Raw genomic sequence first — 21,814 nt, 5'->3', positions numbered from 1 at the left:
CTGCTTCCTTCAAATTTAAAGCTACTGCTAATTCAGTCACAAAATGAATGACATGTTTTTAAAACCTATAGCATGCCCAGACATACAGGGAGATCAAATATGAATAAGATACTGTGGTCATCCTGAATAGTGGGTTGAAGAGTGTACATCTGATTTCTCCTACTAGATCTAGTTTCTGTTTTTTTCTTCACTTAAGCACGTCATTGAGGCACTTTTGATATGCAGGTACCTAGGTTCTGTGGGGGAAATTCCCAGGGTATATTTTGCTTGAGCTCTGCCTGCCTCTTTCTTCTCCATGCCCTGTTAGGCCATTTTGCTTAGTCATTAGTAGCATTTTGTTTCCTAGGAAAGGTATGTATGAGAAGCACCAAGAATCATGCTTTTGTTTTCTGCATACTTCATAAGTGGGGAGCTGAAACAAATGCTATCTATGAAAGGCCTTACTGACCTGCCTTTCAAATATTACTATCACTTACTGGTGGTATGACCTTGGTCAAATTCATTTTCATTGTTTCAGACTCCGAATCTCAAAAACGGGGGATGATAGCATCTCATTAGGTTTTTGCAATTTCATGAGATCGTTCACTCCGTATAACCAGCACAGAATGATAGGGTACACAGAAAGCGTCGAATAAATGTTCGTTCCTATCCTGAATCACCACCAATTCCTAAGCCCTGCAGGTCCAGCATGGTGGTAGAACAACAATCCTGTAAGGCAGGTGCTTATGGACCTGTATACTCACTTATAAAATCAATTAAAAGACACTACACTGAATCACAAAACGGGTACATTCTGAGCCATGATGCCAAGGTATGTCTGTCTGTGAAATTAAGGCTCTTTACTACTCCACTAGTGTTACTTAAACTAGATAGGGTCCCTAGACATTTCCTAAGGTAGCTACACATTCTTGATCTATGGCAACTTTTGCTTTTAATTTGAATTATATACAGAAAACTCCAGTTAAAAGGCATTCTCTCTTGCAGAGATAACTTACAATTGAAAGATAATTTTAAATGTTAATATTTTGAGAACTTAATTCAGTATCTTTTACACTGGGGTTGAAACAGATTTATCTTAAACCATCCATGAGAACATTTAAATTTAAAGGGACTACATCTTATACAGCACTCAAAGTTAAGAAACCTTGAATTCGACCACATCACCTCTTCAGTCTCTTCCTTCCCTCCATTCTTTCTGTCATAAGCAGTGGTAACAACATGAACCCCACCCCCATGTGAAAAATATGTATTTCTTACGTCTTAAATGTACCTGGATCAAGGGGTTGAAGTGACCATCCTTTAAAAATATCATGTATTTTTGAATTCACGGGTCTGTTTTTCCCAGCAAGGTTCTTCACATCAGCTTTTTTATCCTCTGAGCCTGGTACTTTCATGCAGTAATCCAAGAAACCATTTGATCTCATTATCTCTGTATAGCCCTTTTCACAGCCACAGACGCCACCCTATGGAATACAGAATAGTTTTACGGTTACACAGTGATGAAAAAGAAGAATTTAAATGTTGGAATCACTTAATACGTGCATGATATGTTATGGCAGTTTGGAGTTTTTCAGCAACAGAGTTGCCAAAGAGATGAAAAGCCAAACAGTTCATCTTTCTGAATTCCAAAGTCAACCCTTGAATACAGCATCAGATTTTTCTGCAGGTTTACAATTCTTACGCCTCCCCTATAAGAAATCACAACAGACGGCATTGATTCCATCCTTTTTTCTCTCTCACAGAGATATTTGAGGCACACTTAATCAAATTACCTTCTACTCTTCCCCCAACTCTTTCAGATTCCTGCCCACTCACTCAAACCTGCTGCCCTTGATGTTGAGAAGTAAAGCAACACAGATTATGTACTTTGTGCTGTTTGATGTCTGTTGCTGCACCAGCTGCTGAATGCTGCTCGTCCCTTGTACCCTTGATCACTAACTAGTCTGAACTACCTTTCTGCTTGGAAGCTTGGTTCTGCACTCAAGGAGAGCAGCCTAAGTAGAGGAAAAAAAAAAAAAAAAAAAAAGACTTCACCAGATGCCCCATATGCTTCCTTGTAGTAACCTGAGTGTCACAATACATCATATTCCTAGTCGGCACCATGTCAATGTGTTCTTCATATTTGTGAATTTCTGGTCATTTTCATATACAATAAATCTCTCCAAGATGCTGGCTATGATGAGGCATAACGAACAAGGATTTTGTTCTGTCTCTAGGAGTGAAACTGAAAATAATCGTTCTTCCCTCTTCCCTCAAATAAAAAGACGATAGAGAATAGAACAAGTTAAGCATAAAATTATGAATCTGTATGACTTTGCTGTTAGAGCTCCTCACCTGAAACTGTTGACGTGGCATTATTTGAACAGGCCCCTAGCCTCACATAGCCACTCAGGTCTGGGTGATTCAGAAGGATGGACATATTTGGGTCATCAATTGTTAACTGAACACATGATTTTAAGGAGCAATAGACACTCCAACTAAAGAGGGCACCTCAATCTTGTACAAAAGGCCAAGATCAGAAAAGTATGGTAGAATTAATCACTGCCCATTGTTTAGTGAACAGGCAGCATTCTTATCATAATGACAATTATTACAACATTTCGTTTGAAGATATTACATGGTGTTCAATGGAGAGAACTAGTTATGACAATTGAGGTAATCTCAATTAGTCTAAGTAAAAAGTTGTAACCAATCACATATGCCAAAGGTTCAATGTAAAAGGTATTTGTTTTATTAAAGAGGGTATCCAGAGAGTTGGTGGAAAGCCACAACTTCTATTTTGCAAATCTCATTAGCATATGAAGTTGTTGCTGACCCCTTTTCTCCTCTGTAAGCATAGGTATTTGCTTTTCTGTGGTAAAGAATTAACCTACTTTAAAAGTAAAAGATCCATAAAATAGGATTGAGTGCTTGAATTATTTTTAACCAGATCATTTTTGGAAAAGAACACATAATAAGAAGAAAACTATTTCTTTAGGGAACATGACATAACTTTATATATGCACTGCACACTGTGAGTGCCATTGATCAGAAAACAGAATACATTGCACATTTTGCATTAATTCCTGAGGAGTAAATGGGAGAAGAAGAGAGGGAAAGATTTCTGCTTTAAAAAAAAGTGTGCAGGTGCACATACATTCTTCATAGGCAAACATTCAACTTTTACTAAATAATTAGCAAATATAAACATTTATATCCTTCAAAATAGTTCAGCTAGATGAAAGTTTAAGAAATAAAGAATAAATCCACGAAGAACATTTATCGGTAAGCAGAGATAATATAAACTAGACATCTGAAAGGTAGATTTGGCTATAGTCAGAGTTACAGAAAAAGACTGTTCTCCATAAGACATGGCCCTACAAAGAAAAATCCTTAATACCTGCATTTATTCCTGCAAACTCCTCTAGATGGTACCGTGAGCACACGGAACTGTTGCTGGGGCTGGAGCCCCCTGGAAAACACCCAATAGCATATGCATAAGACAGCAATTAACTGTAGAAGGCTCCCGCACCGGACTCACCTGGGTACAGTAGGAGAAAGGTTTCCTGCAGGCTGGATTACACTGCCGAATGGCAGCGGGACGGGCCTGAGGGGAGCAGCCTCCTACAAAAAAACAAAAAAATCCACCATCACTTGTGGACTTTGCTATGGTAAACATTAATTTTTTTTTCCTCTTTCCTCACTGGCAATGGCCACACTGTAACAGTATTTTTTTTTTTTATATCCATTTGCTTGACATATGGTCCAGCCGTATTTTATAGATTACTCCAGGAAGAATTGTTCAAGAGGGGAGGCTCTGCTAACAAGATGGTCACAGTAGTTTTTACACCTGCTCATTGGCATTGTCATTCTATCATACAGCTCTGCTTGAGGGTAACATCTGCGTGCAGGGATCAGGAAAAGAACTGATGAAATTTCAATGTAAGTTCTGGAGCAGAAAATAGATCTGCTCAAAGACTCATTCTATGTATATTTTTCTCCTGCTCCTGAATACCCTAACTAGGCAATAAGCCAACTGGCAACAACCAAATGTGAAAAGAATGCCACTGATGGATTCACGGATGACAATAGCAAACACTTTGGTAACAGTTTTAAATGTATCTCAACTGGCGCACACACACACACACACACACACACACGATCATAAAAATGAAGCTTTACACATTTTTAAAAGCAAATGTATAAGCTCCAGGAGAGGCAGTCGTACATATGACACAGTACTTACAGGTGTTCATTAAATATTTTTGAGTAAATGGATGGAATAATGTCCCTACAATCTGAAAATCATTTACATATTAGTCATGCCTTTCTGGATTCAAGGTACTAAGCTAAGAATTTGACATATTATGAGGGCAGTATTTAAATTGTATTTATATAATACTGGTTTCATTTAGAGATTCTAGATTTTGCTTGTCACCCAATTATAGCTTATGAATGGGTAGCTGGCGAAAAGCTTTCAGCCAAAGGTGGTATAGAAAACAGATCTATGTTTTCCCTGGGAATGATGCGGCTACATTCCCACTGTTACTGTTCCCACAGGGGGGAAAAAACCCAAAACCAAAAAAATTCTACAATCCAGAATTAGTACCTATGGGTGAAATGGATAATCTGGGGATTAGTGGCAATAACCACATGGACCTATTGCTACCAATAGTGGTTGGAGGACTGTGTACACTCTTTAAACCAGTGGTCTCCAAAGAGTAGTGTCTGCACCCCAGGAATATCAAATCTCTAGGGAATTGGGAAGAAAATTCAAGACTTTGTAGAGTTCATACAATGTTTAAAGTTAAAAAATATTAAGCTCTAATACTTAACAGCTGATACTTGTAACCTGAGCTGCTCATTGGATGGCCCTATGTTGTCCACCATGCACCAAATACTAGGTGCAGAGAATTTGATAGTGTAACCCTCACCAGTTAACTCTCAGCATGCTGCAGAGGATGCTACTTTCTGTGTTCCTGGTTAAGTAGATTTACAGTGTATTTAGTTTCGACAATAACTTACAGAATGGGCAAGTAGCTTAAAATTATTGTAGGTATAAGCAATGGATTAAAGGGACTACACAATGCCAAAATAGGCAAACAGGACAAAGGCAGAGGTGATGATTCTTCAATTCCTACAGAAGAACAGAACTTCTCTCACTGGTTCAATAAGCTCTGTCAGCCACAGGAGCAGTAAAAACAATGACAATTTTCTCTGATAAGCCATTAAAAAAACTCAAAATTGAGATCGTTTGTACATTCAAATGATATCCACTGTCATGAATGAGGAAGCCTTTTCTCAGTGTATATTTAGATATTAAATAATAATGACTAGCAAAATATCCAAAACCAAGTTTCTAGTGCGTGACACAGAGATCTATAACCTAGAGCAAAAAGTTTTTTGCACCATTAACAAATATATATTATCTTTATCCACTCTTTTAATTTCAACTTTTGTATGTGTTTCATAAAATGTTAGGATAGCAGTGCAAGAATAGGATATGTTGAGAGATGTCCTCAAAAACTTTTTACTGAGAAGATAACATGATTTAAAACTTTACAGACCAGTATTTTAAACCCTTTTTTAGCCTTTGTCTCAGAACATGCTATTTAAGGAAATTTTATAGTGTGCCTTGTCATATATATTACTGGTCTTCAAATAGAATTGTTTGCATTCTAAGATGCAAAGTTTTATTACTCAGCCATAAGAATGAGATCTTGTCATTTGCAACCACATGGACAGACGTGGAGGGTATTATGCTAAGTGAAATAAGCCAGACAGGAAAAGACAAATACCCTCTTATTTCACTTTATATAAAATCTAAAAAACAAATGAACAAACAACAACAATAAAGAAAGAACCAGACTTATAAATACAGAGAACAAACTGGTAGTTGCCAAAGGTCAAGGAGGGGGACAGTGTTGGGTGAAATGGGTGAAGAGGATTAAGTAGTACAAATTTCTAGTTATAAAATAAGTCACGGGGAAGCAAAATGCAGCATAGGGAATGTAGTCAATAATATCATAATATTCTTATGGTGGGCATTTCATAATGTATATAATTGTTGGGTCACTATGTTGTACACCCAAAGTTAATTTAACATTATATGCCAAGTATTTATACCTCAACTCAAAATTTAAAACAAAATAAGGTTTCATGACAATTTGCTATGAAGATCATCTAAGGTCAACTGCCCAGTCTTCTCTTGCTTATAATGTGTAAGCTAATTCTTCTCACAAACACCAACACTCAGATCTTTTTGAAGTGCCCACACAAATCTTAGGCAGGAATACCTGTGACATTAATGCCATCTGAACGTTGGCACCATACAGTTCGTTCATTATTGTTCCAAAGACTTGCTTTCCATGTGTAGTGATAACATTTGCCTCCTGCAAGTAAATATGATAACAGCGGTTCTATTACACCTCACATACAAATAGAACAAGTGTTGCTCAATCAAGGCTGAGAACTGAAAAGTGCTCTTGGTACCTGTACAAGGGCGTGTTTCTAGAACCTGCTGGGGGCAGCTGTCTTGGTTCTCAAAAGACTGAACTATAAATGTCCTTGACCTAGATTGGCGGCCCATTGTCTCAAAGCTTCTTCCATTGATGCAGGTTAATTCACACGTGCTCCACTCTGACCATTCCGCTAAGTGGCAGTCTCCTGGATGATTGTGCAGTACAGAGCAAGGAAAATAACATGAACACTTGGAAACATGGACAGGGTTCACAGTGAGATTTGTGGTGATGGCACAGTGATACAGGCAGGTTCTAGGTACTGTACATTCCACCTTGACCAATTTCCCACTTAGAATACACTGAGAATAATAATTTATGGTTTAATCTAGTTTAGCAAGAAAGTACTGAAAACTAGATTACTATGATTTGAAATGAAGTAGTGGCAGTTTTATGTAGATAACACTATGTGTCTTCTAGTGATAATAAACTTTTTAAAAGGGAGATGTAAAGATGATAGTAATTCAGTTTTCAAGGAGCAGCATTAACATTATAAAATAGACATCCACAGAAACTATATAAAGGTAACAATTTGGTCTCTGAAGTGGAGTATTTTTGAGTCTAAAGAATATATAATAATCTAAACATGCACATTTGTAAGTATATATATGTGCATATGTATGTATTTACATGTGTGTATATATTCAGGCACCTTAAACTTATGCCATACAAGCTAGGTTGGTTATTAAGATTAAAATCAACTCATGCATATTATGTATCTAACAACGACCTTCACATTTTTAGAATGCTTTTATGAATCTATAGCATTACTTGCTCCTACCACCCCACCATTCATGGGGTCATCAAAGATCCAGTCAGCATGTTTTGAGTGATGGCCAATGCTGTCAGGTTAGGCATTATTAACACATTTTCTAGATGTAGCAAACTTAGGTTCAAGGCACTAGACTCTATGTCTCTGGTAAACACCAGTGATGTGACAAAGATTTTAACTTAGTTCTTAAATTTCCAACTCCAGTGCTTTTTGGCCCCTTACCTACTCTGCCTCCATTGAAGCTGTAAGGATATTATAATGTGATAACTTTATTGCATTTTTATTGTGGCTAATATGAAATTTCAACTTTAATTAGACGTTCTTCAAAAAAAAAAAAATTAAAATCACCAGGGAAGTCCCTCCCAATCATTTAAAATCACATACCTGGGCAAGGCACAGAACATGGCTGTTTCAGGATGGTGTCTTGAAAGGGCATTTCTCCACACAGTGCCTCGTCCACACTTACAGCTGAGTGAGAGACTGAACCATTGTGGACCACACAGGAAAAGCTGCGGATCTGGACTCCTTCACCACAGTCTCCACCCTAAGAAAGGAAAGGATGCTGTTACAACTACCCAATTAGCATCTCACAGTATTTTTGGCTCCTGCCACCTCTTGCCCAAGAAAATCCACAGCTTCCTCCTCTTGGGAGTTATCTTTCAATTGTTGACAATAAAGTATCACTAAGTAATCCTCCTAGAGCTGAAAGAGAAGCTAAAGTAGAAATGCAAATTTATTCCATGGAATGTATGTACTCAGACTCTGATGATTCATTTTGGAACTCAGCCAGGATTGAAAAAGAAAAAAAAAACATACAAAATTTGTCTAGGTGTATGTATTAAAACAACCTAATCCATAATCACTCCCCAAGAGAGTATGTACAGCCATAGGGCATACATTTCTCTTTTACTTTGCTGGTTTTCCTTTTGTAGGGAATTCAGTACTTTCTCATATGGATTAGGTTGGAGTTCTCAATAAAACACTGATTTTCTCTCTTGCTACATGAAGTTGTTTTCCCAGCATGCCTTCTGTGTTCAATAATGTTCTTTGAAGATATTTAATACAAGTCACACTCAGATTTTTTGGGCAATTAGAAAAAAATTTTGTGCAATGTCTCACAGAAACAGAAGCTTAGAACTAGAAAGCTCTTTGTGGTTATTTGACCTAACCATCTGCCTGATGAAAAGTTTCCTACTGTAACATTTTTGGCAGATACTCATCAGTATTTTCACCTCAGTTTTTGTCAAGTGCTCATACTTCAAAAGGAAGTCCACTGGATATTTGGATAACTCTAGACAGTAGCTCTGTTTTTCCATAAATAGCTTAGAAAACAAAGCCTAAGGCAAAGCTTCTATGCTAAGGAGGTGAGATCCTAGGATGGCAGAGTGAGAGTAAAGAACTAGAGCAGGAACAGAGGGAAAGCAAATAAAAGGTAGTATGTTACCAAGCTGGCCTCAACTTCACAAGTAAACACAGCTGGTTTCTTGGTCACCCATATCTTCCAAACAGGCCATGTGGTAACATGCCTCAATACCATCCAAGATGGGGGAGGGAAGCAATCCCAGGCAGTATTAACTCCCCTAAACTTCCAAGGTGTGTTGCTCAATTTCCAAAAAATCCAGAAGTCAGTGTAAGAGCTGGAGTATTCATGACTCCTGCTCATGTGGTGGGAGAGGTGGAGAGAGAAAAAGCTAGAGAGAGAGCTCCCACCTCTGCACCTCTGTTACTGCAGTCAGGGATACGACATGCTATAATCCACTAACCCATTACTAGGTGACAATGTGAAAACTGCTTTGCACTGGGAAACTGGGGTTCATGTTCTTTTTATGCCCTGCCCCCTGCAGGGGCCAGAAACGGCCTTTCTTAGGCTTTGGAGCTTTTGTGGACTTTTGTGGCAGAAGCAAAGGAGGATGAGGTGGTCAGCTAAAGTAGTCATGACAGCGTGCCAGGGCATGGAACGGGTCTGGGGACTGGAAGGCCAGCTGAGAACCGATCAGGTCAAGGCCCTGTGGCAGCAACTGCTGAATGCCAAGGGCAGGTCGTGGACAGACTGCTAGAGGTACACGATGTTACAGAGTGGCTGTTGAGAAAAATTCTTGACATAACAAGAAAGTTATGATTTAAAGACATACTGTCAAGAAAGAAAAGGTACAACTTAGGGGAGGTCCAAGTTGTAGTCATTTAAAGCTTAAAAACCTGAATAGGCACATAAATTGGGGAGTATCCCCTTTGCTTCTAGAGATTTTTTCACAAGGATTAACAATTGTTTAAGATGGCAATTCACACAACTGATTTATCAATACTTCATAATTGCTATAATAATTTTTGTGGCTATTGTGAAGCTTTCAAATAAATGCACCCTAATTTTGACCTGAGTGCATTTTTTGGGAGATAAGCAGAGGTTCAAAGTCCAGACACAGTAGATTCATTTAAGGCAAATCCTCTAATAAGTGTTTACTCTCTAAAGTGGAAAATAACTAGTGTAAGTTGAATTTCTTTTTGGGGAGAGGGTTCTCTTTTATAAGTTATCATTCTGGATGATGGATCCATTGCAGAATTGTCTAAGCTGTATGTTTTGCTATAGAGTACTTGGAAAGAAGATTCTGAAGACTTGGCAGTGTATGAAATTTGCCTTCTGAAACCTCAGGTAACAGAAGATGCAGTTGATTAGAGTTTTGTTTGACATTCCAGGAGATGGGAGTGTGAAGAAGTGACAGGAAACAAGTCTACATCAGGGATCCCTTTAAAAACCAAGACAAACAAGAATGTGTTCCTAGTATGTACCCATATTCAACCTTAATCTCCTATATCTTTGACAACAGCAGCCGTAAGATGAAGAGAAATCAGCATTAGAATGATAATTTCATTCATAAGGCAAGCATTCACTCACTGTCATTCATGAAGCTTTCCACACTAAGGGACTGAAAGTAGACCCAGGCTTCTTTGAGCAAGAATATCAACAAGTGAGGATTCTCTCGCTGACTCTCCACTGTCCGCATCATTGATGGATGTTTTGTATACTCTCCAGATGTGGAGAGGCAGATGGTGATAATAATCATAATCATAGTCTTAATCAAAATTATAATAGCAACTACAATTTATTGAGCTCTTAATTTATGTCAGGTACCAAGGTATGCACTGTATATAAACTCTCTAATTCCTACCAAAAGCTCCCAGAAAAAAACAGGTACTATTTCTACTCTCCTGATAGAGGTAAGAAAAACAGACTTGGAGATTTTACAGATTTGGCAGAAATGGCAGAGTTAGGAACTGGCAGAACTTTGGCCAACATTAAGCCTGTTAGACTCTGGGAGTCTGAGCCCGTACAACAGATTCATGAACATATGTGTGGATACATGTTATCAACTGAGGAATTTGGATAGAAAGAGCTAGACAACACTAAAAAATAAAATAAAAGCGAAGCCTAAGGATAAACACTTCCTTTTGCTAATCTCTTTCTATGTTAGTGGCATTTTGCTACATCCACTGTGCCCTGTTGTAGCTTCTCTGATGGTTTGATCCATTGGACGGCAGTCAGCCACTTGGACATCACCACCACCCTCAGTGAATGAGCGCCCAGCCTGTTATTTGGCAGGTAAGGGTAGCCAGGACAAGGAGAAGTGCAGCTGTGAGAGACATGATCTGCCTTTGTGTGCAGAGGCCCACATGTATTTTAATCAGTAATTCCAAACTCTGTGTACATATACATTTAAGAAAAGGCAACCCGCTAAAGAGATACTGAATTATCTGTCTCACAAAGAGTTCACAGGCTTCAGAAAAAGCAGAAATGCAGCTTGAACTCAGGCAAAATTCAACTCATATCATCATGATTCCCTTTCTTTTTTGCCTCCTCTTTTTGTGTGGCACCTTCTTTGTTCGCATTTGCTTCAGAGTTACTTATTTTATCTACAGGGCAGGAAAATGCAGCAAGAGTACCCGGATACACAATCTTTGAACAGTTCCAATACTATTCCAAATTCTTAGGGAAGAAAGCTGACTGGCCCTGTTCCGGTAAGGTGCCCACCCCAGAACATTTCACTACCTAGACTTGTTTTTTGAGAGCTTTGCCTGAATTAAGTTAAACTGCAGCATTTCCTCCTGACTGGAAGTGTCAGTGAACAAGAATAACCTTGTCTAGAAAATGGAAGCATCTCTAAAATTTCTGGATACTGCTGCTACTAGGGTCTCCAGGGTATCTCCAAAGGATGCTACAATCCCCAACCCTCACTGGCAATTCTACAGAAAATGTTGACAACTCGCCACTCTTGCTCCTGTGTTTCTGGCAAGAACTCAGTTATGTGAGAGCAAAATGAAATAGTACATTTGGCATTTCCCCCATAATATCCCCATGGGACAAGTTGGCAGACTTGCGTATTAAAAAAAAGCTCTTTATACCTGAGGAGATCAAAAGGGAAGGTACAAAAAGAACAGTTAAGGTAGAGTAGTAGTTGTATGCCTGGCAAGACTTAGAGCATGGGGTTTTTCTCAGTCTTATACCCTTCTTTCTCTCCCCCCTAACTTTTTTCTCTATTGCCCTGCAATGGGTTCCTGAATTCTTTGAGTTTATTTTCTCTACTCTGTCAACAGTTATTACAATTATAAGGAAAACTACTCCTTCCATTTTTTATTGTGATTCCAAGCAGCATTTAAAATTTGCTTAAGATTTAGGAAAGAAGATTTTAGACTGGTAGGCAAAGTATTCAGATTCAGTAATGTTAGGTTACTATTGAATTAATGAGCATGATTATCTTATTTTCTGTAAAAAGGAGACTGAACAAATGTACCACACAATTTTGTTCCTCTGGGACTTATTAAAATACATGGGCATTTAACTTCTGCAAGATAGTAATGCTGCATGACAATGTCATCCTGACAGGAACACTAAACATCTCTATGAGAATACTCGGAAGATTTCTTAATGCTTAATCACAATTAGTGTTACCTAATTAAAATGTGCTTTGGAATATGAACTGAAGGAAAAACTAGTAAAATAAGAGAATAAAAAAATCAATGTGCTTTTTCTTACATTAGAAACCAGAGAGAAAATGCAGTAGGAGATCTTTGCTGATCCAGCAAAAGCTCTGGGTATGTGATATATGATGATGTTGCTAGGCATTTATATTTCAGGTCAATAAAAAAGTAATCATTGAGGAAAGTGTAGTAACCTTGGTTCGTGTAATCATGTTAAAATATAACTTTCATACACTTTTGATTTTCTGCCCATATGCAAGATTTTGTCTAAGCCTAAAAGTACATCTTTAAGAAATACAGTCCACAGCAAGCTGTGCCATAGCATCAGGCTTTTGCCTAATTAAATAATACTTTGATATTTTCAATAAGCCAAGAAGATAACATGGTATTTTTGAGAATGCCTAAGAGAATGAAAGCCCCATGACCCTTTTAGAATCAGTGACTAATGAATGGCTATTTTCCTAGCGACAACACTTGGCATGAGGTTAAGTCATTTGGTTGTATTTTTGCATGTGCTCTATTGCATAAAAGTACATTGTACAGGCCCCTGGTGCTGTGAAATTTATTCCATCAGCACACAGGTTGACCAGACAGATGCTTTAGGCATACTAAGAAGATTTCTTTAAGTATCATTACATGACCTACCTCCAATTTGCATGCAGCCCAGTTGCCGAGGACCCAGCTGTAGCAGGGCGTCACTGGGCAGGTTTTCTGCTGGGTAAGCTCTGTGGGGCATGGCCGTCCTTCTCCTTGAGTTGGCATAATGATAAATCGAGTCCGGCTCATTCGACCTAAAAGGATAAGGAAGGTGTTAGCTTTTTGTTTACAGGCTGGCTTAGAAAGGAAGTTAAAAGACAGAATGTTGCCTTCCATACATAAGTCTTCATTAAAATATACTGAACTTTGTCATGTCTGGCTCTCAGTTTTTCTGCTATTTTAATTTAGGTTCCTATGGGCATGCAGGGTCTATAAAGTCTGCATAATGATTAAGGTTCTGTAGTTCTGTCTGCCTTCTACTTCTTTAGTTTTTCTAACTCCAAACTATATTGTTGCCAAAATAGACTGACCCTATAAACATTGGTGGAATGTTAATTAATTCAACAAATATTTATTAAGCTCCAGTATGATCCAGGCATCCTATGTGCCAGGGATACAGTGATGAAATTGATGTAGCTTCTGCCCTTTTAGACCTTGTACTTTAGGCCAAGATTAGAAATATTAAAAATAGAGTTGCATCTTTCTTGTTAGGTTCTAAATTAGCAGGTAGGGTAAAAATTTGCACACAACCCAAATTACCTTAGAAAATTCCTTAGGAAGGTGCCACCCCAAGATCTCCAGAGTATCTCTCAATTAATTCAACATGGATAATTTTCCTACAGTTTAGAGCCAAATTCTTTTTTAACTGAGTACAAGATTAAGTTGTTGGCTTGTGTCAAGGAGGCATGATGTTTGAAAAATATGTTCAAATACTGGTATTTCATTTCATAAAAAAATAAAATTGGTTAATGGGAACAGCCAAGAAAGAGCAGGGCTCCCATGTCACTTTAAGGCCACTTATGGGCATCAGGTCATAAGTCTGTTGAAGGGGAAGAGTGGACAGAATGTAAATGTCTGTGTTTTTCTCTTGCTCTTTCCCGGACTCACTCCTGTCCTTATTCTTCTTTGTTGATGAGGTACTATTGTGTGGATAGTTATCTGTGACTATGATGTCCTTCCACTGTTGTTATAAAGTTAACTGTGTAATTGTATTTGTGATAAAAAACAAACAACAACAACAACAACAAAACCCAGGGTTCTCTGAGAGCATGTTATGGGGATATATGCCAGTCTGGGAAGGAATCAGAGAATATTTCCGTGAGCAGCTGACCTTTAAGTAGAAATCTGAAGGAGTCAGCCAGACAGGATATACAGAAAGTGTCTCATGCTGAAGAAAGGGCATGTGAAGAAGTCATGAGATGCAAAGTAGCAAAACCTGTCTGAAGAACTGACAGAAAGCCAAAGTGGCTGGAACAGGGGGAACCAGAAGAAGAATAGGTTGAGCCAATGCCATTAAGGCTATTTAAATGGGGTCTTTTAGTCAATGCCAAAGATTCTAGAATTATAGGTTAAGAAAAAGGAAAAACTAGGGGGTGCCTGGGTGGCTCAGTCCATAGAGCATCTGACTGTGACTTCAGCTCAGGTCCTGAGAGCCATCCAGCTTCGGGCTTCATGCTAAGCTGCTTAAGATTTTCTCTCTCTCCTCCTCCACCCCTCCCTTTCTAAAATAATAATAATAATAATAATAATAATAATAATAAAATGGAAAGCAAGTGATGACTTCAACACAGAATTCACTTGAAAGCCCTGGGTAGGAATAATTCTCAGATGCCCTCAAGTTTGGGGACAAGTAAGAGTGACTCGCCTTTCAGTGGACTAGACCTCTTACTGGCCACCAGAATATTATTGATTTTGTAGTAAACCAATTTGCTCTGAGAAGACCTTTTGAAGAAAACTAGGAAGTTCTAATCACTGTATTCTCTATGCCTTCAGGCTTCGGCTTCTGTCCTTAACATGGTATTTCATACACATTAAGTACTAACTGAATATTTGTACAATCCATATTTTCATAAATTATCTACGTGGTATCTGAAAATGTGTGATGATATGTCAACACAATTGTTGACCACGTTCCATATACAAGGCACTATTCTAAATACTTACATAGTGAAGAATCATAACAACCCTCAAGGAAAATTCTATTATTTCCCATATTGTGGATAAGGAAAATGAGGTAGAGTTTCAGTCAGATGTCTAAGGTCAAAAAACTAGTAAGCTGCAGAACAGGATTCAAACCCAGGAAGTTTTGCTCCAGAGGTTACTGTATTAGCCCTGAGTTGAGAGAGCAAGGAGAACTACTTACCACTGCCTTTTATGCAAAAGATAAAATGAACTTTGGATGACAGTAAACCTTGAGTCAACAATAACCTGTGCTTGGTGAATAACAGAATCTACCCATTCTTCTTGGGTGCTGAGTTCCTATGGAGAATGCATTTTTGAAATGATGTTCTACCCAGCATCACTCAAATCAAGTAATACCATTTGGACATCATTTGTATGAAATGTTGTCTCTACTTGGTGAATACATTTGGTATTTTACATTAATTCTTGCTTAAATACTCTTCAGTTTTATAATAATCTTTATGTGTATTCTCTTGACGTAAATGCCTACTACCCTAAATGTCATTATAATTCCATTCTGTTCTATAAATCATTGTAAGAATAATAACAATGCAGTGTTGCCTTTATCACAGCTAAAGAGGCTCTATTTCATTTTAACCAAATAATTTCAAATTTGTTCTTGAATTGATGACATGCAGATGGCCATTACTTTAGAACCGTTTCATTTATTTCTATTAAAGTGATACACCTTTTGCTGGGCATAGAGGTATGTGTGTGTGCGGGGGGACCTAAAGTATTCAACAGAAAAAAAATTATACTATTACTTTCTGAAATAATCAAGTCTTAAAACCATTCATTGTAAGCACAGCCGTATGATTTCTCTGCCTTTTGTTATCCTAATGGAAAAATAATATTTTCAAACAGTGCCAGTTACTACCAAAAACATTTTAAAATCAAAGAGCATATAATAATCCTACATTTTGAAGTATACTGTCATGTTTAAATGGCGAGTATTAAAGTTCAATGAGAAAAAATATTGCTAATGAAAGCATGAGTGTGTAAAAGGTTTCTGTGGGTACTTGCTATCTTTCATTAAGTTTCTTTTTTAAGTCAGGGATTTGGGTTGTATAAATTAAATAATCAGAGAAATTGCCCCTCAAATTAGGCACTCTTTCACACATCCTGAAGTTGTAAGTATTAAATTTAGCTACATGGAATACAGACGGTATCAACAAGGAGGCCTGCCATCTCCAGTGGTGGTAGTCTAAACTTGCCTGGGATTCCAAACATCAGAATGGATGGAATATTCAATTAAGCAACATTTGTCAACACTGTTTGTTCCAAAATGAACCCTAAAATGAAACTCTTGAAGAAATGGTTTTGGTGATAGTGAATTTTCATGTGGGGGGGTGGGGAGTGAAAATGTGGCCAAATTAAAGATGTTTAAAGTTACGATGTGATATAGTATATAAGAGAAAGAGAATTTTAAAATAGTGGATGTATGGTGAAAAGAAACCTGGACTTGGCATCAAAATTCTCCAGTTGGAAACAGTTCTCTCAAATTAACAGCTTGTAAATGATGTGAGCGCATGGAAGTATTTTAACTCCTCTGAGCATGAATTTCCTCTTCTGTAAAATATACAAAAAGTCCTTATTATCTGAGGATAACTCATGCTGAGGAAAATGCCACTTAAAAATGCATCTGTTTAAATAGGAATCAAATTATTTTTAATAAATAATAAAAGTCTAAATGGGACTTTTTCTGGAACTGAAAAGTATGCAAGTAGTTTTATTTGATCTACTGTCAACTACCGTGTAGATGATGATGGCGACCCTGCAATCATTATGAGGACAAATGATAAATCAGCTACTGATACTTCTTATATAATGTGGTGATTACCCTATAAAAGGTGCATTGTTTCATGACTGGCTTTTGCAGTTTGATCATCATAATCTTTGGCTTTCACCTCACTTTTCACCAATTTTCTCAAGAACTCCAGTTTATCTTTGGTGTACGGACTATTGCATTTTGTATCCCTTTGTTCTGGCTACATACCCTGTTTTCAGCTAGAGACTGACCAACGAACACTCTGATGCAGTGACACAACATGTCTCAGTGGAGAAAGGTCATTGGTTGGAGGATGGCTTCATAAATAAATGGTCAGTTCGTTCATGAATATTTTGATATTTATAAAGGGACCGGCTTCCTTCAGAACTCACAATTATGCTGATTCAGGTGAAAAATACTGAGATGATGAAGATTCCTTAGAGTCATCTCATGTTGGTTATATCAATAAAAAAATATCATATAAGCTACCTTAACAATGTACCAAAAATAGAGTAGGTGGTTGTTGAAACTTCTTTTTTTAACCATCTGTTTTAACAACGCCTATTTCATATCCATTCCTAGAATTGGCCCTGGCTGCTTCTACCTGTATTCTATGGGGATTATGATATGAAATGGGTATAACTATGAAACTCCTACTAATGATTCAGCCTGGTCCCAACTCACTAAACCCCTTCCACTCTAGCTTGGATTCCTTCTGCCCTCAGAGTAAGAGTGAAGGTCGCTACTGTGCATATCTTGATGCTTCAAATCTGAAAATGGGGCAGTTTTCTTGGACACTCTGTTGCACTCCTCTTGTTTGGGTTTATGTTTTTAAATAGTATTAGACATGGGACTTGGAATCTATTTGGAACCTGAATTCAATAGTAACTATAGACAGGATGCTTCATGAGCAGTACCAAGGAGATGTAGAAATAGAAATGGACTCTCTATTCATCTACTCTTCAAGCTATAAAAGAGAGAAAAGCACTGCCTTATAAAATATGTTTTCAATTTAATAAAGACCCAAATTACAGTAGGGTAAGTTTGCTAGGAATTTTCTCTGAGCCTTTTCCTCTCCTCCCTTGAGGAATTTTGGGAACTCATTAAGAGCAACAGTGAGATTGGGCCTACACTTAAATTGGCAATAATTACTTGCAACGAAGGAAAATGAATTACATGGTAAGAACTCCAGAAAAAAAAAAGCAAACAGGGAGGCATATGAGTTGTAACACACACATGTGCGTGCGTGCGCGCGCGCGCACACACACACACACACACAGAGGCCTATATTGGAATCTGCATATAGATTTAAAGTATATGAGACCAAATTACACTCCCATTGAACTCAGCAGTCTTCAGACTTTACTCTGAGGCTCCACTGACAAAGTGGATGTGGAAAATTAAAGCAGTAAAAAGCTCTCAAAACTATTCAAATATTTCTCAATTTCTATATTCATAAAAGGAAATGGAGTCAAATGCAATGGTTCTCTGACCATACTTTCAGATACGAGGAGTCAGCCACCATGTACCTTTATAGTGGCATGCTTTAAACAACAGTTCTTCTGTGTCCCTGATACATAGTCATTGGATTAACTGAAAATTATGGTTTTGATAGCAGCTCTGGACAGTTTGAATATGACCCAGAAAAACAGTGCAAAGTATGTATGTAGGGGAAAGTAGAAAAGGAAATATAAGAATAATAGAGCAATAAAGAACATACCTATTTAACCTTAAATAGTTCATTAGAGTATATGAGCAATTCATATGAACAATTCATATGAACATGCCCATAAACCCTGATGCACTGTAGATGTGTAAATACAGTATTAGTGGTAGATAAAGTCACTTTGTACATATGCCGTGTTATTTGAATATTAAGAGTGGTTTGAGGGGCGCCTGGGTGGCGCAGTCGGTTAAGCGTCCGACTTCAGCCAGGTCACGATCTCGCGGTCCGTGAGTTCGAGCCCCGCGTCAGGCTCTGGGCTGATGGCTCGGAGCCTGGAGCCTGTTTCCGATTCTGTGTCTCCCTCTCTCTCTGCCCCTCCCCCGTTCATGCTCTGTCTCTCTCTGTCCCAAAAATAAATAAACGTTGAAAAAAAAATTTTTAAGAGTGGTTTGATTTCCACCATGGAATTATTTCTTTTGAATAGGATTTGACTTTTCAAGGCATATGCACAATTGTTGGCAAGGTTGGTCTTCCAGAGCTGACAAGTAACTACAAGCGGCTGACCATGGTTGGGGCTCAATGTTGCCAATCTCAAGTTGATGGTCATCCTTTCTGATATGCACCCAACAATTAGGGTACTGAGTACAATGTTTCCATTTTTAAGTATTTCCTCCTATGGATTTATTCTTAAGGTTTTGGTGCCTGCTACCTAAGGTTAGTAGTGGCTAATTCTAGCAGATGACAAAATAAATGAAAAAGAAGATAGGGGATACTAAAAAACCTCATTAACAGCTGGTCATGCCAATCTATTAATAGTAATCACGTATGTCTCTGGCTAATTTATTGTATAACACCTTCTGTCATTACAAAAGTATCCTTTATTATGGAGGGAGGGACTCAATTACATAAGTGAACACAATCTTCTTTGATACAGAGATGATATAGAATATTCTTGCTTCATTCTTCTCCCTTCCTTATTCTGCTTGCTTTGCTCCCATTGCCCTGAGAACACCAGTTCTCCCCACTACCCTCAAATAAATCACTTCAACAAGAATCCCGATCTCAGACTCTGTTTCAGACACAATTATTAATACTCTCAGTTCATAAGTTGAAGCTCGGAGAAGTTATATATATACAAAACTTTTTTTTTTTCTTCAAAATCACGCAGCTAGCAAGATTGGAACAAAGGTCTATTTTATTCCCAAAGCATGTGCTTTCCCAGGATCTCATCTGGTCCAAATCAGGTGTCAGATGCTACAGTGTAATTGTTAGGACACTTAGACAAGTCTGAGATGTGTACTTAGGTCTACCCTCTACAATAAATGTGCTACCTGCGTTCATACATTTCATATTTTCCTTTAGTAAAAAGTAATTAAAATTATAGTATTAACACCTTCCACTCTGATAGCTCTTTATTTGCTTTTGAGTACTTGTCACTAAATTTCTGAAAGCAGTGGAAACTTACTACATTGTCTAAAATGTTCAGTTGATTTCATAGGGCTCTTTATACTGCCATCTACTACTTAATTCTCTTAACAAATATTACTTAGAGGCATATGGTTGTCTCATTTGGTAAGGCATATGATTCCTGATGTCAGGGATGTGAGTTCAAGCCCCACAGGTGGTGTGAAGTTTACTTAAAAAGTTAAAAAAAATATTGCTTAGATTTTTTTAATCCAAATTTAAGTGTAAATATTGTTTTAAATATACACTCTGATGGACACGGATTTGGGGTCAATGTTCTTTATTTTTTTTTAATTTTTTAATGTTTACTTACTTTTGAGAGAGACAGAGACAGAGAGCAGAAGAGGAGCAGAGAGACAGGGAGACACAGAATCCAAAGCAGACTCCAGGCTCTGAGCTGTGAGCATAGAGCCCGATGTGGGGCTCAAACTCACAAGCTGTGAGATCATGATCTGAGCTGAAGCTGGATGCTTAACCAACTGGGCCACCCAGGCACCCAAAGGATCAGTGTTATTTTCTAATATAACAACATGAGTAAAAATGTTGGTCCCCATCTGAAACTTAAAGACTGATCTTCGGCCTATGTTTGGCATTGTTATAAATGGAAGATAAACAGTTCTGCATTCAGAGCTATGGTGCAAGGGTTTCCCCTACAGAGGGATTGCTTGGCCTATCTGGAAATTGCTTCAGGCACCCATGTACCTGTCATCCTAGAGAATGCTCAACTTAGGTAAGATATAGATTCCAGAAGATTTTCACAGTAAAGCAGACTAGTCCAAGCCATGACCATCTATCTGGGAGTGAGGTATGCTAAGCCAGAACCACAGGTTTAGAGATCAAGAGAAGACCATGGTATCATGGATTGCAGTAGGCTTTCCAAGAATAGAAGATTAGGCACCTTTGGTATTGCTTGGCAATAAAGAGCTCCAGACTTCTCTGTTAATGCGTTCTAGCCATCTATCTTTAGTTCTACTCTCAATAATCACATTTAAGTCCCATTAAAAGCTAACAAAATTTGATGGACCACTGTAAGAACTTACATACAGCAGAAATACCCCAATAAGAAGTTCCCCATGTGACACAAGAAGAGAAGGGCAGAGAGAGTGATTTTAGCCATCCTGCAGCTACTCTGTCTGTTAGAGTCACACATTTCCTGTCAGTAATATTAGCTCCCTGCAGCTATATTCCAATTAGACAAACCAGATAATATGCAACAATGTTGATTATGAAACCAGTAAATATTTACGAGGCTGAAAATTCAGAGGGACTTCTTAAAGCCCTTGCTGCCCCTTTGTGTTCTTAAAAATTTTTTTTAATGTTCATTTATTTTTGAGAGACAGAGAGACAGAGCATGAGCAGGGGAGACGCAGAATCCGAAGCAGGCTTCAGGTTCTCAGCTGTCAGCACAGAGCCCAACGTGTGGCTCAAACCCACAGACTGTGAGATCATGACCTGAGCCAAAGTCAGACGCTTATGCAACTGAGCCACCCAGGCGCCCCTGCCCTTTGTGTTCTAATCTGAGATCCATTTCCTCTGCTTATTTTTAAATATATGTATATATTAGGAGAATTTTTATAAAGTGATATAGCACTCAACACAAGGCCATATACACAACGTGAACATTTACAAGTACGGTGTCAGAGGCAAAGGGGCAAAATGGGGCTTTGGAGACACCTGAACATGGGTTCAAATCTTTCCTCCATAACAAGCTGCATGACCTTGAGCAGATTATTTAACTGCTTATCACCTCACCTGTAAAGTTATACCTGTCCTTTATAGTACTGTTGTAAAAGTTACGAAAACACTCCTGGCTCCAGTAATTGTGCCACTGAACAATACATGTTAAAAATGAAATGTTCTAACATTTCATCCATGTACAGATGAATAGTATGAGTTATGCAAAGACTAGTTCAAAGTGCTCTGACTTGCCATTAGAAGACCCAACTTGAAAACCTAGA

At 38.1% G+C, this 21,814-nt stretch overlaps 1 protein-coding gene across 2 annotated transcripts in view; it reads right to left on the bottom strand.

Moving 5' to 3' along the window:
• The window catches only part of THSD7B (thrombospondin type 1 domain containing 7B), a 1,621,840-nt gene that overhangs the window by 11,074 nt on the left and 1,588,952 nt on the right, over positions 1-21,814 (bottom strand). For both annotated transcript variants that reach the window (XM_040474954.1, XM_040474955.1), the window contains 6 exons: positions 12,886-13,031; positions 7,654-7,813; positions 6,472-6,645; positions 6,276-6,371; positions 3,521-3,603; positions 1,271-1,463 (listed from right to left, as the gene is read on the bottom strand). In XM_040474954.1, coding sequence (XP_040330888.1) covers positions 1,271-1,463; positions 3,521-3,603; positions 6,276-6,371; positions 6,472-6,645; positions 7,654-7,813; positions 12,886-13,031 — 852 coding nt within the window. The remainder of the gene's footprint in view (positions 1-1,270; positions 1,464-3,520; positions 3,604-6,275; positions 6,372-6,471; positions 6,646-7,653; positions 7,814-12,885; positions 13,032-21,814) is intronic.

The sequence above is a fragment of the Herpailurus yagouaroundi genome, unplaced genomic scaffold, assembly GCF_014898765.1.
Source record: "Herpailurus yagouaroundi ecotype Mexico unplaced genomic scaffold, PumYag 140, whole genome shotgun sequence".
NCBI classification, from domain to species: domain Eukaryota; kingdom Metazoa; phylum Chordata; class Mammalia; order Carnivora; family Felidae; genus Herpailurus; species Herpailurus yagouaroundi.
This window is presented reverse-complemented; position numbering and strand designations above follow the sequence as displayed.